General features: G+C 53.1%; 2 protein-coding genes across 3 annotated transcripts; both read right to left on the minus strand.

Annotated features, from left to right (window-relative positions):
• Positions 1 to 7,435: 7,435 nt before the first annotated feature.
• On the minus strand, positions 7,436 to 11,880 carry TMEM230 (transmembrane protein 230). 2 transcript variants are annotated; one of them, XM_058859392.1, is made up of 4 exons: positions 11,759 to 11,880; positions 10,648 to 10,775; positions 10,180 to 10,302; positions 7,436 to 8,606 (listed from the first exon to the last, which is right to left on the minus strand). In XM_058859392.1, the coding sequence occupies exons 2-4, from the start codon at positions 10,744 to 10,746 to the stop codon at positions 8,466 to 8,468; spliced, it is 363 nt and encodes a 120-aa protein (XP_058715375.1). In that variant the 5' UTR covers positions 10,747 to 10,775; positions 11,759 to 11,880; the 3' UTR covers positions 7,436 to 8,465. The 2 variants fall into 2 exon arrangements, with proteins under 2 accessions (XP_058715375.1, XP_058715376.1); XM_058859393.1 differs by having other exon boundaries at positions 11,703 to 11,768.
• Positions 11,881 to 12,389: 509 nt separating this feature from the next.
• Positions 12,390 to 16,385, minus strand: PCNA (proliferating cell nuclear antigen). Its single transcript, XM_058859200.1, has 6 exons — positions 16,121 to 16,385; positions 15,168 to 15,265; positions 14,735 to 14,802; positions 13,376 to 13,570; positions 12,990 to 13,113; positions 12,390 to 12,896 (listed from the first exon to the last, which is right to left on the minus strand). The coding sequence occupies exons 1-6, from the start codon at positions 16,339 to 16,341 to the stop codon at positions 12,814 to 12,816; spliced, it is 789 nt and encodes a 262-aa protein (XP_058715183.1). The 5' UTR covers positions 16,342 to 16,385; the 3' UTR covers positions 12,390 to 12,813.
• Between the last annotated feature and the right edge of the window lie 253 nt (positions 16,386 to 16,638).

The raw sequence follows: 16,638 nt of genomic DNA on the forward strand, positions 1-16,638 counted from the left end.
CACTAATTGGACTGTGTTTCACCTGCAATTCTCTGTTGATCTTTTGGCTCCTTGGCTCAAACATTACTGTTTGTGCAGCAATGCTGGCGAGGTGTTTGTTCACCAGCTGTCCTGCCCCTTCCCTCCAGCTCCCCCATCAAGAGGGTTTCATCAATCCCATTAAAACCCAGCAGCTTACTTTAAGACCAGAGACCCTACGAGGCCTCTGGAACATTTGTGATTATCCTCAGGCATATTTTTTTTTCCACGTTCACTGTGATACTCTCCTGGTTAAGTTTGTAAAAGGTTTTCCAATGGAGAACGATACAGGGCAGGGCTAAGGCACAAGGTTTGATTATGGATATTGATCCTTGGCATTATTCAATAGCTGGCCTCATCCCAAGTGCAGACACAGACTTCAGTGCAGCTCTCAAACGTTAAAAGCCTTTATTTTTCAGGGTGGAGGAGCGTGGGGCCGTGGCAGGAGGGACATTTTAGTAATGCCAGATTGATGGAGGCTGCAGCAGTTTTGCTGTTGACAGGAGTTTGTGCAGGAGGACGGATCGTGATCATGGATCAGGGACACAGACACAGCTCTGTTTATTTTATTCTTTTATTTTACTTTTGAGCATTACAATTTTCCCAGGTGAAAGGTGGCGGAGGGAAATAGAGGTAACACAGAGAGAGAAAACACATCAGTCAGATTGAAATGTAACAGATAAAGACCTCAGGGTCGTGATAATCTCAAGGACAAGCTGGGGAAGGATGATAAAGGTGGATTTAGTGCTCCAATAATTGACTGACACAGCCAGACGCCCCTGGAACCATGGGCTCAAACCCAGTAAAGCCTTTTTCAGTCCTTTTTCCTCTTAAATGGATAAATTCCCTTCCATGCTGCAAAATTTGAGAAAATTCCCTGGTATTTCCCTTGTTCAGGAAGTCAGAGCCCATTTTGTGCCATCACTGTCCTGCTATAGAAATAGAAACAATTTCACTGGGATTATTGGCATATATCATTTGCATTATTAAAATGTAGTGAAGAACCCCGAGGTATTTATCTAAACATTCAGTCCTTCCCTGCCTGAATGATTCACAGGTGGATAGAAAAGCTGGAAGAGCTGGAGCCATGGGATGTGCACGTCCTTCACGACAACGCAGCAGGAGGAATCAGCAGTCATCAATCATTTGGTGTGCAGACCTTTGAGATCCGAAAGGAGACACAATTCCATTTGTTTTCTCCTCTGTCTGGATTACCTGAGCTCCTCAAAGCTCACTCAACAGCTTACCTGAGCAGGTGAGGTGTTGCTGCACCCTTGCACAAAACAGTCCAGGGAAGTTTTACTGAGGACATTCCCCAGCTTTATCTGGGTTGTTTCTTCATGGTTCTGTGTGGATCAAACATGAAGGACAGGACTGCAGGTCAGGGTTTTCCTCAGATGTAGCAGGGACGTTACTGGCATAAATTTCAGTGCTGAAATGTTTTTGGCTGGCGTCTCTTACTCAAAATTTCCATTTTAAATCCAAGTGTTGTCTCAGCTGGGATGTGAATCGTTGATCTGAGGAGAAGATGTCCAAAAGATCAAGTCAAAATTCACATCCAGGGATGGTATCTAGTGAATGGCATCCTCACCCTTGGCAGGGGATGGACCTTGCAATAAACCCAAACCATCCCATGATCCTGTCATTGGTTTGGGTCTGGGATCCATAGCTCCCTTCTAATCTTGCTTTCTTGGCATGTTTTGAGTTTAGTTTTTATAACATTAAAAAAAAAGAAAATAAAAAAAAAAATATAGCCTGCCTTGCATTAGATTAATAACATTCTGTGTGAATTCCACAGATTCCAGAGTGGAACTCCAGCAATTAAGTCCAGCACTTAAGAAGAACCCAGCAGTCCTGTATTTGGATAACAGGAATATCTGTCACTGGATTAGACAAAATCAAAATGAAACCCCTGCTATTTCAAAGGCCTAGGAGGTGAGTGGAAATTCCCCCAAATAAGCCAAAAAAAGGTGTTTTTTTAGCTTCTCCTCTGGAATATGGAATGGTAACTGAGGGGAGGAGCTGGGCAGAGCTGGGTTTCACTCTGTGAGGTGAGGAAAGCAAATGTGAGCAGCCCTTGGTTAAAATGCCACCTACACTGGTGGGAAACTCCCCGAGCCACAGGAATTTATCATTATCATGGGGACACCCATGGCTTGCTGTTCCCCCCAGTGCCAGGTGGAAATTGAGTCAGAAAAAACGTGTTTCTTTCTCAGAAAGGCTTTTCTCAGATGGGCTCTGCCAGCTGAGCTCAACCCCCTGGTTTGCCATCTGCAAAATGGAGGCAGGATGAATTTTTACCAGGTTTAATTAGTGCAAAGTGCTCTCTCTAGCAAAGAGAGCTTTTGGTCCGAGGATCTTGGGCCAAGTACTCAAATTACAGAAGCTCCAGCCAGCAACCCACGCTGCAGAGCCCCTGCTGTGGTCTGGGTTCATGTAATGAATACATCAATAGGTGAGCAGCAGAGGAGATCTGCAGAATTCTGCTGGTCCTCTCACCATGGTTTCCACTCCAGCAGCTTTTGGACAGAACTTCCTTCAGTTTGGGTTTGCAAAATGTTTTGTAAGTGGGAGCCAGGGGAGTACAAGCAAGCAGGACAGTACAAACAGCTGCCTCTGCTTCTCCCTGTAGCATTGCTCAAGCCACACTTGAGCACAGGATATTTATCCCAAGGAATATGGGACAGGGAGAGTGCTACAGAGTGCTGCTGGTGACACTAACTCAGCTGGACAGCCTGTGCTCTGCAGGAGAAGGCAATTTTCTTGCTGCTGCTCTGTCTGGTACCTCAGGGCTGTACCAAAGAAATGAGATTTCACTTGCTGAGTCAGGAGCAAAGCCTGTGTTTGACAGGAGATGGGCTGAGTCACCTCTCCGAGTTCATCCCCAGGCTGCTTCCCAAAAGCACAGCTCCTGGAACGAGCTGAGATCCCTCAGATCCTGGAAGAGTGGGAGCAGGAAAGCAGCCTGAGCTGCTCTGTTCTCCTTGTCAAAACCAGTCTCTGGAGCCACATCTGGCTCCTGGCTCCGAGGGGTTGTGGCAGCTGCAGAGGCACGGCAGGAGCCCGGGGCTGACAGCTCCTGGTGGCTTTGGGCACACTCACCCTGGAGCTCTCTTAGATCTTCTCCCCACCAGATGAACCCTGCAGGGGTGGTCTGCACGGTGGAGACAAGCTGGGATTTGTCACCTTGTGTCACTTTCACGTGTGGCTGTTCAAAGCTCTGGGAATAAAGAGCAGCAGATGTGGATCAGCAGGACCAGAGCAGCTCATTCCCACTTCAACTAAATTCCAAAACGAGCTTGACGTGGTGCACAAAATAATTTTGAAGGCTGTTAGAGGAATTTTATAGCAGAGAATAAAAGAAGTTTTCTTAAGCCACCTGCACTGGGAGTTGAAGTGAAGGTCCTTCACTCTGCACAGCACAGGCAGCAGCTCCTGCTGGCTGCTTACTCATCCCTCAGCAGAGAAGTGAGAGCAGAGACACAGCCCCTGCTTTAAACCACTTGCAAGTCATTCCCCAAGAACAGCCTCAGAGAGGAAGGATGGGTCAGGGTCACTCTTCCCCTGTGACTCATTTAATCCCTCGTGTGAGCACACAGCAGCAGCAGGAGTGGCACAGACACACCAGCAAGGGGCAGAAAGCAAAATAACAAACAAGAGGTGCTCAGGCACCACGAGCAGCTGCTGAACTGCCCAAATCCAGCAGGGTGGTCACTCACTCATGGGAGAAGCAGAACTCCCAAAGGCAGAGGGAGAACAGGAGCCAAACAAAGCTCCACAGGCAGCTCCAGCTCTGGAGACACCCCGCAGTTCCTCCTTTCCCTGGCAGCTGGAGCAAGGCTCGTCACGGGAGCGCAGGGAGGGCAATTCTAGAAGCACAGATGCCACAGGGCTGGCCAGGATCTCTATTTATAACTCCCTGCCAGCACAGCTCTCCCTCTGTGCTCCTGCTCACAGGTGAGGGCACAGGCCGTGCCCTGAAAGCCCCAAAGGCCGAGTGAAAACAGAAAGAGGAAGAACTAGCAACCCTTTTACGATGAGAACCAAGAATCAGAGATGAAAGGACGAAAAGAAATCCACAGAAACCTCCAACAATGAACTCTGACTTCTTCCCTGAAAATTGCCCTGTAGTTGGTTAACCCTTCCCTGCCTGAAGTGCCACCTCTCTGCTGCTCTTAATTGGTGCCAAGCGGTGTCAGTGAAGTGTTGTGCAAGCTCTGGCCCCTCTGCAGGGTTGGATTGTTTCCAGCAGAGGTGGGAGGATGGCTGTGGCTCTGCCTGTCCCTCTGCAGCCCCAGCCCCGTGGCCAGGGTGGGAGGCAGCAGCTCAGGACAGCATCCCAGACCCTGCCCTAGGGATGATCCACTCCAGAGTCAGCCCCTGCCAGCTCCAAGGGTTCAGGGTGGCAGCTGACCACGGCTCCAAGTCAAAGAGCTGCCTTTGTTTCATGGGGAGGATTAAACCACGAGCTGCTTGTGAGCTGAACTTTGAAGTGTCTCCTCAGTGATCTGAAACGCGGTCATGCAACAAAGAGAGACCTCTACAAATACTCTTTTTGTGTTTGAAGTTGGAGACCATCCACTGGTTTATTTTTAGGCACACATTTGCACTGGCCCTGTTACAATCCTGCCTCTGTTCTCGTGCAATGAAAGGCAGAGAGGATTCACTTGACCTCCAGTATCAAATACAGAGAAAATAAAGCATTCATCTGCAAAAGAACCACCCAAAATAGCAGGGAGGAGGTCATGCTGTGATATGGACTGCTAGTGTTGAAAGCCAAGAAAAAGGAGGATTATAGGAGCTGGCAGACTTCTTCTAATGACACATTAATGGAAACTGCTAGAAAATTATATGGTGATGCTAATTAGTATTCGTAGGTTTAAGGACCTGAGATCTTTCTGTTTTACACTGAACACGTGCCTGAGAGTAAGAAGTAATCCCTGATGAGGTGAGCTCAGTTTTCTTTGAGGATTCATTCTAGATCCAGAGCATTTCCTCTGCCACACGTGGCTTTAGCTCAGAAACTGATGCTCCTGCATCAAGCAGCTCACATTCCCTAAACTCCTCAGGTAAACTTTACAACACCCTGAAGTAGGAAATTATCACTACATTCATTTTCTGTCTTGTCCCTCCTTGAAGAAGATGGGGAAAGAGCCCAGAGGACCTGCCTGGATGTTTAATTTCTGTCCCATCAGCAGGGCCATCTGCAGCAGGCATTTCCCACTGACAAGAGAAGGAAGGTTAAAACCTCTCATGACAGGTTAACAGCATGATTTGCAGTAACAGCTTAAATAAATGGTTGCAGGCACCATAGAGTAGCAGGCAGCTAATCCTTTAAAGACTTAAGAGCAGCTAGTACTTCAGCCCAAGTAAATATTTCAAAACAAAATTAATTAGTGCTGACTAGTGGATTTGCTGCCCTTTGCTTTAACACCCCAGGATGGTTCCTCCACAGAATTTTTTGCCTCAGTGCCAAACCTGCTGTTTCACAGGAGCTGAAAATCCTCTCAAAGGAGATTCATCAGAGTTTTGTTCCTCTCTGGAACTGCAGAGCTGGAAAAGCTCCACATGAATCTCATGGATCTCGTGTGTTCCCTTTGTGCTGCCCCAGGAATGAGGACAAGAGCACAGCTCAGAATCCAGCCCAAGCACAGTGTGGAGGAAGGAAATGCCACTTCCTGATTCTTATCAGAAGAAAGCTCTGTCCCTGCAGGCCACAGAACAGAGCTCCCAGTAATTGCCTTACTTCCCATTAAAAGCAGTTTTTTAATACTTTCCTGGACAGGGGAAAGCAGGGAAGGAAAGGCCTCAGGGTGACAAGTCCTGAACCAGCACAAACCACAGTCTGCCTGAGCCCAGAGCAGCAAACCACTCAATTCAGCCAATTGGAAACAAAAATTCCTCATCCACAATCGAGTTTTTCCCCCCATGATCCTTGGCTCCCCCTCAGAACAAAGCCAACTCTCTTGAAGAATGAAGTCCTCTGGATCCATGTATTTCCAGTGGTCACAATCTCATTTTTCTTTCCTAGAAGTGTTCCTTTTTTCCCCCAGTTAGATCTAAAAAACCCTTGTGGAGGGGACTTCTTCTTTTGGCCATCCCTCACACAGCCCTGCTTATTTATCCACTGCCTGAGGACTTTGCTTCTGTCAAAGAAAAGTAAATTCATGAATTCCTTTCCTCCAGGAGCACCAGGGTGTTCTTAGAACCACGGGGGCAGAGAACACCCTGAGTTGGAAGGAACTCACAAGGATCATCCAGTTTCTTATTTATCCCCCTTAGGTGACCCCTCCTTTTCAGCTTTCTGCATCTTCTCCCTCCCTCTTTGCTTTTTCCACTTCCACTTCCTCTCCCCATTATCCAAACCCAAATAAACCCGGGTTTTTGTCCCCTAAGAGAGGCTGATTCATGTTTTGACGTCAGCAGCTGTGACACGTTCCAGCTGCTGCCAGCAGCACGTGGCCCTGCTCCCCTGTCCCCAAAAACGTGCCCAGAGGTGGAGAGGAAGATCCTGAATTTAACCAAACTCTTCTTCAGAGCGGGATTCACACAGAGATGAGTGAGGGAGGAGATGCAGGTTGAAAAAGAGCTTGGCTCAGGGTTTGGGTTTAGTCTGGAGGAGAGAAAAAGGAGGAAAAAAGGAGGGAAAAAGGAGGAAAAAAGGAAGAAAAAATGAGGAAAAGAGGAGGAAAAAGGAGGAAAAAAGGAGGAAAAAAGGAGGAAAAAGGAGGAAAATAGGAGGAAAAAAGGAGGGAAAAAGGAGGAAAAAGGAGGAAAAAAGGAGGAAAAAGGAGGAAAAAAGGAGGGAAAAAGGAGAAAAAAGGAGGGAAAAAGGAGGAAAAAAGGAAGAAAAAATGAGGAAAAGAGGAGGAAAAAGGAGGAAAAAAGGAGGAAAAAAGGAGGAAAAAGGAGGAAAATAGGAGGAAAAAAGGAGGGAAAAAGGAGGAAAAAGGAGGAAAAAAGGAGGAAAAAGGAGGAAAAAAGGAGGGAAAAAGGAGAAAAAAGGAGGGAAAAAGGAGGAAAAAGGAGAAAAAAGGAAGGAAAAAGGAGGGAAAAAGGAGAAAAAAGGAGGAAAAAAGGAGAAAAAAGGAGGAAAAAAGGAGGGAAAAAGGAGGAAAAAAGAAGGAAAAAAGGAGAAAAAAAGGTATTCTGGGAGTATGGTAGAATGCAAGGTGTTTGTCCAGCCCTGTGCACATTTCCATGGGACTGCTCTGCACTGTCACTCCTGCCCCTCCTTCTGGAATGTTCCGCCCAGCTGGGGCTCAGGTGACAATGGTGGAGTTGCTTTGTGCAGACTGACAGTGCTGCTGCTGCCTCCCTCCCTCACTCCAGCAGCACCTGGATGGAGCAGCCAAAGGCCAGCAGAGTTTTTGGTGCTCTCTGACACCTGGGAAGGTGGGAAAGACAAACTGATGGCTACAGAGAATATAGAACTTTATTCATGTTAAATGCACCCACTTGCATGGCTGCTCGTTCTCCAGAGATGCTCCAGCTCAGCAGAGCCTGGTTTTACCTCACACAAATGCAGCCATCCACTCTTTTCACCCTGAATAACACATCAGCAAAGCTGGCAAAGCCATCCAGAGGGGGTTTGTTAGCACAAACTACACAGAGAACTTCTCTTCACTGGCCTGGGCAGGTCTGCACAGCAAAATATCTACACAAGGACAAAAGGACTCCTAATGACAGCTGGAATTCAAAACCAAACCCCACATTAGGCCAGCCCAAGATTTTTTGGTGTTTGGACACTTGAGTCTGGGTTCCAACCCTTCTTTCTCCCAGTATCCATTTGTTTAAATAACAAGCAAGCTCCAGCAGCAGTCCTTGTGAAGGATACGTGGATTCTGCCAAAAGCCACGGTGGCACGGGGAAAGCTGGCTCGGGAAGGATGTGTTTGTGAGGAAATGAGCTTGCTCAGGCTGACAGGGAGCTGTGGAGCAAGTGCACTGTGTGGAAATCACTTCCTGCAACTGCTGCTTTCCACCTCTCATCAGACTTTATTTACTCCAGGCAGGCTCAGGACCAGCAGTTTGGAAGCAAAAGATAGAATTTAACTATGGTCTGTCTGCAAAGGTCACCCAACAATAACCAAAATCTCATGGAAAGCTAAAACAAACTCTAGAAAACACAGAAAAAACCAAATATCTGCTGTTGAAACCAGCTCATCTAGACATTTTTGGAAAATTGCAAGGATTGCCTTGCCCAGGAAGAACTTCCCAGCGAGTGGAATTACACAACCCTAAGAGGAATAAATACCATAAACCCCAAGTTCTTTGCAATTCCTTTTGGTCAATCCCAGGCTGGAGCTCCCACCCCCCAAACTGGAGAACCTGCAACACCTCAAGGCCAGGGAGCAGCACCAGGGACACGCATCAGCCACGCCCTGCCAGCATCCAGGGGAACCACCAGCTCTGGCCAGCCTAATTAGAGCGGGATTAATTAACGGCTCAGTCGTCAAAGTCGGGGATGTCGTCGTAGGAGTAGCCCCGGTAGCCCTTGGAGGCGTAGTAGGCGATTCTCAGGTGGTAAAAGCCCGGCAGGAACACGAGGATGCCGATGATCAGCACGGGGATGGCTCGGTCGGTCTCCTGCAGGGACAGACAGCCCAGGACAGTGAGATCCCCTCCTGCCTCCCACACCCTGCCTGCTCCAGGGGAAGCTGCCCAAGGCTTGGAATGAGGTGATCTGTCAGGTATCTGAACACAAACCATCCCCAAGGCCTGGCAAGCTGAGAAATAAAAATCTTCCATCAGAAATATCTCAGCTGTTGTCAGGCTGAGCCTTTGGTCTCGTCCTGGCATCTGCAGGAAGCCCTCCAGGGACCTCATCCTTCACCAGGGACCCCCTGGACGTGCAGCCAGGGCTGGGAGCTGTGAGATCTGTGCCTGGAGCGCTGCTGATAGAGCCCAGAGGCTGCTGCTGCTGCCAGAGATAAGGCAGAGCTGCCAAGATACCCCGAGCCCAGAGAGCAGGGGATGAACACCCAGAACTGCAGGAGCAGATTCCCTTCCCATGGATCACAGTCACAGGCAGAGGGGGATGAACACCCAGAACTGCAGGAGCAGATTCCCTTCCCATGGATCACAGTCACAGGGGGATGAACACCCAGAACTGCAGGAGCAGATTCCCTTCCCATGGATCACAGTCACAGTCACAGGGGGATGAACACCCAGAAGTGCAGGAGCAGATTCCCCTTCCCATGGATCACAGTCACAGTCACAGGGGGATGAACACCCAGAAGTGCAGGAGCAGATCCCCTTCCCATGGATCACAGTCACAGGGAGCAGGGGATGAACACCCAGAAGTGCAGGAGCAGATTCCCTTCCCATGGATCACAACCACAGGGGGATGAACACCCAGAACTGCAGGAGCAGATTCCCCTCCCATGGATCACAGTCACAGGGGGATGAACACCCAGAACTGCAGGAGCAGATTCCCTTCCCATGGATCACAACCACAGAGGGATGAACACCCAGAAGTGCAGGAGCAGATTCCCTTCCCATGGATCACAGTCACAGGGGGATGAACACCCAGAACTGCAGGAGCAGATTCCCTTCCCATGGATCACAACCACAGGGAGCAGGGGATGAACACCCAGAACTGCAGGAGCAGATTCCCCTTCCCATGGATCACAACCACAGGCAGAGGGGGAAGCGCTGCCGTGTCCCAGGCAGGGTCTGGCAGCTCCTCCCTGTCCCTGCACGGGCTGGGATGTCTCCAGGACAGGGATGTGACCTCCCCAGGGACACTCAGCCCTCCCTGGAGATGCCCAGCCCAGCTCTGAGCCTGCTCCAGCCATGGGATCCCAGGGAAAGGGGGCTGCCAGCACCTCCGGGCCCTGGTGGGAATCAATTCCCTGCTCCCTTCCTGTGGCTCTGAGGTTCTGAACAGGATCACAGCATCCTTGAGGCTGGAAAACACCTTCAAAAGCCATCAAATCCAACCATGACCCAGCAGCACCCCCAGGGTCACCTCCAACCCTCGTGTTCTGAGCACTCCCAGCAGTGGGGACTCCACCCTGCAGCTGGGCCACCCTTTCCACCACAAACCTTTCCTCATTTTGAATTAAAACCTCCAACTTGAGCAACCTGAGGCTGTTTCCTGTGCCCCAGTGAGGCCCCAGGGCAGCTCTGAGGACAGTGCAGGACCAGTGGCACTCACCCCTTTGCTGATGTACCCTGCCAGCAGCAGGGCTCCGATGATGATGAGGAAGGTCCCGATCATGAAGAGCACCACAGCCAGTGCAATGGCCTTGTAGGGGATTTTGGGTGGGCTCTTCTTGAACTGGATGGAAAAAACCCCAATGTTGAAGAGCTGAACTCAGCACAGCTCCCCTCCCTCTGCAGCACAGGTGTGACCTGTGTCACACACAGCTGTCCACAGCTGGCACAGGTGACACAGAGCTGAGGAATTCTGCCCATGGAAACCCCGCTGAGCCAGACTTTACTCCCAGTTTTGTTCCCAGGAAGGCTCTTTGGGCTTCCCAGAGGGGAAGGGCTGAGGGTTTGGCTCCCACCCAGCTTTGTCCCTCTCTGAATTGCAGCTGCTCCACCAGACATGCAGGAGAAGCAGCTGCCTGTGCAAGGCCAAGCTGTGGCTGCCCATCCTTGTGCTTTTCCAGCTTTTTACCTGCAGATCAATGTATCCATCATCGGTGCTGGAGAGCTTGGAATATTTGACTTTGCTACTGGGAATCCCAGCAGAGAGATTGGTCCTCGATGGCATCATTCCAGGGGGGCCTGGGCATCAGCTACAGCCTGGAAACGGAGAGAAAACGGCGTGGTGGGAGCCTGAGAGACACAGAACCAAAGGTTCTGGAGAGAAACTCCCATGCCAAGGCTGTGCCACCCAAAGGGCATCTCTGTTCCTCTTCAGAAATTAAAACTTTTCCAACAGAGGATCTAAGCATTTCATTTGAAGCCTAAAATATGAAATGGATACAGCTGCAACGATATTTGGACTCAAGGCAGAAGCTCCAAAGCAGATGGAAATTGCAGGGCAGGGCCCAGGTGTGAGCCAGGACTCCTCGTGGAGCTCCTGCTGCCAAGCTCTGGCTGGTTCTGAACCAGCAAATAAACCCAAAGCAGAGCGAAACAAAGCAGCTTTTCAACCACCAGGAGGTTTTGTAAGAGAGCAATTTTGGGAAAAGGAAAACCAAACCAAACCAAACAAAAAAAACCCCAACCCAAACCACTGGAAACTGGAATGGAACGGAGGTGTCAGGGAGACAGCAAGAGTGACTCAGAGGGAGAGGGACAAGGGGACAAGGGGACAGCGGGGACACCCGGGGACAAGCGGGGAACAACCGGGGTCAGTGGGGGACAAGCGGGGAACACCCGCGGACAAGCGGGGACAGAGGGGAACAACCGGGGACAGTGGGGGACAAGGGGACAGCGGGGGAACAACCGGGGACAAGCTGGGGACAGCGGGGACAGTGGGGGACAGCCGGGGAACAACCAGGGACAGAGGGGACAAGGGGGGACAGCGGGGGACAAGGGGACAGCAGGGACAGCGGGGGACAGCGGGGGACAACCGGGGACAGTGGGGGACAGGCGGGGACAACCGGGGACAGTAGGGGACAGGCGGGGACAAGCGGGGACAGCGGGGAAAGCCGGGGACAGCAGGAATGGGGGGTCCCAGCCTGGCGCCGCTCCCAAACCCACCCGAAATCCACCCAAACCCACCCGAAGCCATCGGAACCCATCAGAACCCAGCCCCTCCAGCCCCTCCAGCCCGGTACCTGCCGCCGGCCCGCCCCATCCCGGCCCCGCCCGTGCTCCCCCGGCCCCGGGAAGTTGATCCCGGTGACGCCGCTTCCCTTCCAGGTCACGGCCGGGCTGGGCCAGCCCCGCTGCGGCTGCTGCCGCTGCCGGGGGAAAACAGCACCCGGGTTATTTACAGCGCCCTGGAATCGGTAAAAAACTCTAGGGTGAAACATCTTCCTTGCCCTGATTTCCTTAAGGAAAGCAGCAAAGCGAGGAGGGTGGAGGATAAATGGGGAAGGGAAACACGAGCCAGCTCCCAGGCTGGGCCAGCACTGCCACCTGCTGCCATCCTGTGTCACCCACCGGGGACAGCTCCGCAGGCGCTTTGGGCACAGCATTCTCATCTTAGCGACCCGCGGGAAGTCCCCAGCCTCCCCAAAAAAATACACTGAAAACCGGGCACTGGCTGAGGATGGGAAAATCCTTTACAGGATCATGAGCTCCAAGCGCCAGGGCCACCACCAACGCTGTCCCCAGGTGCCACCTCCAGCCTGGCACCTTTGGCACCTCTGAGTCACCAAAGCTGGAACTCTGAGCCTTGAGAAGGGAATCAGGGCACATCAGCACAGCTTCCATTCACCCACCCCCATTTAAACACCACAAACTCCATGGAATTGTATTTTTTATTTCCATTTTCCAAGTTTCAGTCAGAATATCGGCTTCAAAAATAAATGAAGTAAGGGTCAAAGAAACTTGTGGGATAATGAAACAGCAACCCTAAGCTACAGCTCCACAGGGGAAACTCCAGGAAATATCTTGACCCATTAAATATTGCCCCTCTTCTCCAACAGCAGCTGAAAGGAGTAAGAAATTCACCTTCAGACAGCATCCAAGAGATCGTTGGGAGTGGAGGAACAGACTAGAAAAACTCAGGTTTCCTATTTCCAATGATACCAGGATAGCAAAATAGTGAGTTGAAAAATATTTACAAGGATTATCTACAAAACACGGCTACAGTGCTCCCAGGATGCTCCAAAGCTCTGGAATTGCCTTCTCCAGGCAGGAGCAGATTCCCCCAGTCCTGTTCCAGTTAAGAATCATCCTGCTGGTCCTCGATCTTTGGGGCCAGGTAGTACTTCAGGTGTCCCATGTCAGCGATCTTGTACTCCACAACTGGGGAATGGAAAAAAGAAAGGATGTTCAGAAGGTTTTCCATAAAATCCAGCCTCAATTGCAGTTCTCCAGAGGCAGAGCTGTGGCACTCACCCAGAGGGACATCTGCAGACATGCTGAGTGTGACCGTGGGGGACAGCGGCGTGGCTTTGGTGAAGAAGTTCAGGTACCTCAGGGCAAAGGTCAGCTGGACTGGCTCGTTCATCTCGATTGTGACCTGGGGAAGCAGGGCAGGCTCAGGAAATGCAGCTGCAGGGAGCCCAGAGCCCTGGGCCACCTCAGCCAAGGTGCCTGGGCCACCTCAGCAAGCTCAGTGCAGCTCCCAGGGCAAGGTGAGACCTGGAGAACTCCAGGAACCAGAGGGAGACACAGCAGGGCTTGGACTGGGTGACCTCTTCCACCTTTTCCACCCCCAGCTATTCCCTGATTCCAGCATCCCCCGCAGGGCAGAGGATTGACCCCTGAGCCTCCCCACTCACAGCCTCCTCCTCCTTGTCCACGTTGCTGGTCTGGGACAGTTTGATGTTGCCGTTGCCCAGCTCGCCGTTGGCAGAGAACTTGACGCCGTCCTTGGCGCAGGAGATGACCACGGCGTCACCGATGTGGCTCAGGTCCCGGCAGATGCGGGCAAACTCAGCCGAGGGCATCTTCACCACACAGCTGTACTCCTGCTCCTGGGGGGGACACAGGGACACCCTCAGGGACACCCTGCCAGGGCTGGGGGGACATGGGGACACCCCCAGGGACACCCTGACAGGGCTGGGGGGACACAGGGACACGCTGCCAGGGCTGGGGAGACACAGGGACACGCTGCCAGGGCTGGGGGGGACATGGGGACACCCTCAGGGACACCCTGACAGGGCTGGGGGGACACAGGGACACGCTGCCAGCCCTGAGCAAACTCAGCCGAGGGCATCTTCACCACACAGCTGTACTCCTGCTCCTGGGGGGGACACAGGGACACCCTCAGGGACACCCTGATAGGGCTGGGGGGACATGGGGACACCCCCAGGGACACCCTGACAGGGCTGGGGGGACATGGGGACACCCCCAGGGACACCCTGCCAGCCCTGGGCAAACTCAGCCGAGGGCATCTTCACCACACAGCTGTACTCCTGCTCCTGGGGGGGACACAGGGACACCCTCAGGGACACACTGCCAGGGCTGGGGGGACACAGGGACACCCTCAGGGACACCCTGATAGGGCCAGGGTCACAGGGACACCCCCAGGGACACCCTGCCAGGGCTGGGGGGACACAGGGACACCCCCAGGGACACCCTGCCAGGGCTGGGGGGACACAGGGACACCCCCAGGGACACCCTGATAGGGCTGGGGGGGCACAGGGACACCCCCAGGGACACCCTGCCAGCCCTGGGGTACCCACAATGACACCCCAGTGACACCCTGCCAGCCCTGGGGGGACACAATGTCACCCCCAGGGACACCCTGTCAGCCCTGGGGTACCCACAATGACACCCCAGTGACACCCTGCCAGCCCTGGGGTACCCACAATGACACCCCCAGGGACACCCTGCCAGGGCTGGGGGGACACAGGGACACCCCCAGGGACACCCTGATAGGGCTGGGGGGACATGGGGACACCCTGCCAGCCCTGGGGTACCCAAAGTGACGCCCCCAGGGACACCCTGCCAGGGCCAGGGTCACAGGGACACCCCCAGGGACACCCTGCCAGCCCTGGGGGGACACAATGTCACCCCCAGTGACACCCTGCCAGCACCAGGCTCCTCCAGCACTCCAAAGGACGCTGTGGTACCAGAACTGAGATGTCAAAGTGCCAAACACCAGTTCCACACCAGTCACCTGAGCCGTCACTTACTGGGATTCCCAGCTGCTCCACATCGAGATCCATCAGCTTCATCTCGTAATCAGAAACCTTTTCCTGGTCTGGAGAAGCAAAGCACAGTTACAGCCCGTGTTTACAACAAGGGACAAACATCAGTTTAACTGCTGCCACTCCCTCCACGTGGAACCACCTCAATAATGACAGGAAGGTTTTCCTTACAGCTGCAACTCTGGGAAGCCTTTACAGGCTGTAAAGGTACAGCAAATTTATCTGTGTGCAGCCTCAAAGAGCCTTCCTCTTACAAAGAAAGTATTTATCAAGCTGATGAAGTTTCAATTTCCAGACTGTTCCAAGAATCCATTCCTGCAGGATCCTTTGCCATTTCGCTCCCTGCTGCATCCCTCTGGTTTGTGAAGCTGCCTAAACACATCCCAGAAACAAAGGAGCTCCCAAATCCAACACTCACTGGGTGCCTCGAACACCAGGGCCAAGGTGTCTGCGTTGTCCTCAGCCCGCAGGGTGATGATGTCCTCGTTCCCTGCACATTTCAGGATTTTGGACATGCTGGAAGGGAGAAAGGCAGGTGACTCACGGGGCTGAGAGCTGACAGGGCTGGAGGGGATGTGATATCACAGTTATCACTCTCCTTTTAACACTGCTGGAAAAATGGGTGTATGGGGAGACTCCCCAGCCTCTCTGGCCAATCTCTTCAGTGCTTGGCCACCCAAAAAGTTCTTCCAGATATGCAGAGTGGAACTTCCCTCGCATCAGTTCCTGCCTGTTCCTCTTGTCCCATGGCTGGGCCCTTTGCAGCAGAGCCTGGATCCAACCTCTGATCTCTCCCATGGATATTTATACATGAATTTCCCTCTCTCAGCAGTCTCTTCCCGAGGCTGAAGAGCCTCAGCTCACTCAGCCTTTCCTCATAACCGAGATGCTCCAGGGCCCTCATCTTTGTCACCCTCCACTGGACCCGCTTAAGGAGCTCCTTGTCTCTCCTCTCTTGAGCCCAGAGCTGGGCACAGCACCCCAGAGGCGCCTCACAGGGCTGGAACGATCACCTCCCCGGCCTCCTCCTGCTGCTCCCCATAATTCTGTCCTTTCCCAGCGCCAGGCCCAGGAGCTGTCACCGCTCCCCTCAGGAGGGGCCATGGCGGCCCCGCCACCGCCGCCTTTTCCCGCCACTTGGCGCCGGCAGTGACGTCACGGCCGCGACGGGCCCCGCGCGCGCCGCGAAAAACGGCGCGAGAACCGTGAGGGGAATGGCGGGGGGGAGGAAGAGAAGGGATGAGGGAGCTCCGAGCCCCCCTGGAACCCCAACACCTCCGAAGCAACCCCCTCACACCCCCTGCCCCGGCAGCTCCCGCTCCCCTCAGCGCCACAGCCGCCGGGCCCGCCGAGACCCCGCCGCCGGCTGACCTGGACAGGTTGACACCCATGGCGATGTTGCGGTCGCAGCGGTACGTGTCGAAACCCTCCGATCGCAGCGTGAGCTGCACCAGCGAGACGTGCGAGGAGTCCATGCTCTGCAGGCTGATGCCGCCCGAGCCCAGGTCCCAGCAGGCCTCGGTGATGAGGTCCTTGAGGGCCTCTAGTACTCGCTTGAGTACCGAGCCCTGCACCAGCCGCGCCTCGAACATCTCAGCAATGGGAGCAGCACAGACACAACCGGACAGCGGCAAACCTGAAAACCGAGCGAGACCGCCCCGCAACAGCCTTATATGCACTCCGCTGCCCCGCCCACCGCCGCGCTGCAGCCAATCACCAGCGCCGCTCTCCTCCTTCAGCCCAACCCCCTTCAAGCTCACATACGGGTCCTCGCTGCTCTCTGACCAATCCCAGCGCCGCTCCTCCCCTTAGTCCCGCCCCTTCGCGCGGCGGGAACCAATCCCCGCGCGTGTTACAAAGAGCCGCGTCCCGCCTCGCTGCGCAGCGAT

The sequence above is a fragment of the Poecile atricapillus genome, chromosome 29 (genome assembly GCF_030490865.1).
Source record: "Poecile atricapillus isolate bPoeAtr1 chromosome 29, bPoeAtr1.hap1, whole genome shotgun sequence".
Classification (NCBI taxonomy): domain Eukaryota; kingdom Metazoa; phylum Chordata; class Aves; order Passeriformes; family Paridae; genus Poecile; species Poecile atricapillus.

What these genes read in the sequence shown, in the direction of transcription:
- TMEM230 (XM_058859392.1), bottom strand. Translation starts at nt 10,746, where the DNA reads ATGATGCCATCGAGGACCAATCTCTCTGCTGGGATTCCCAGTAGCAAA. An exon ending in ATGGATACATTGATCTGCAG is followed by an intron (nt 10,303 to 10,647) that starts GTAAAAAGCTGG and finishes TTTTCCATCCAG; the next exon opens with TTCAAGAAGAGCCCACCCAA. An exon ending in CAGGGTACATCAGCAAAGGG is followed by an intron (nt 8,607 to 10,179) that starts GTGAGTGCCACT and finishes CTGTCCCTGCAG; the next exon opens with GAGACCGACCGAGCCATCCC.
- PCNA (XM_058859200.1), bottom strand. Translation starts at nt 16,341, where the DNA reads ATGTTCGAGGCGCGGCTGGTGCAGGGCTCGGTACTCAAGCGAGTACTA. An exon ending in ATGGGTGTCAACCTGTCCAG is followed by an intron (nt 15,266 to 16,120) that starts GTCAGCCGGCGG and finishes TCTCCCTTCCAG; the next exon opens with CATGTCCAAAATCCTGAAAT. An exon ending in CCTGGTGTTCGAGGCACCCA is followed by an intron (nt 14,803 to 15,167) that starts GTGAGTGTTGGA and finishes TTGCTTCTCCAG; the next exon opens with ACCAGGAAAAGGTTTCTGAT.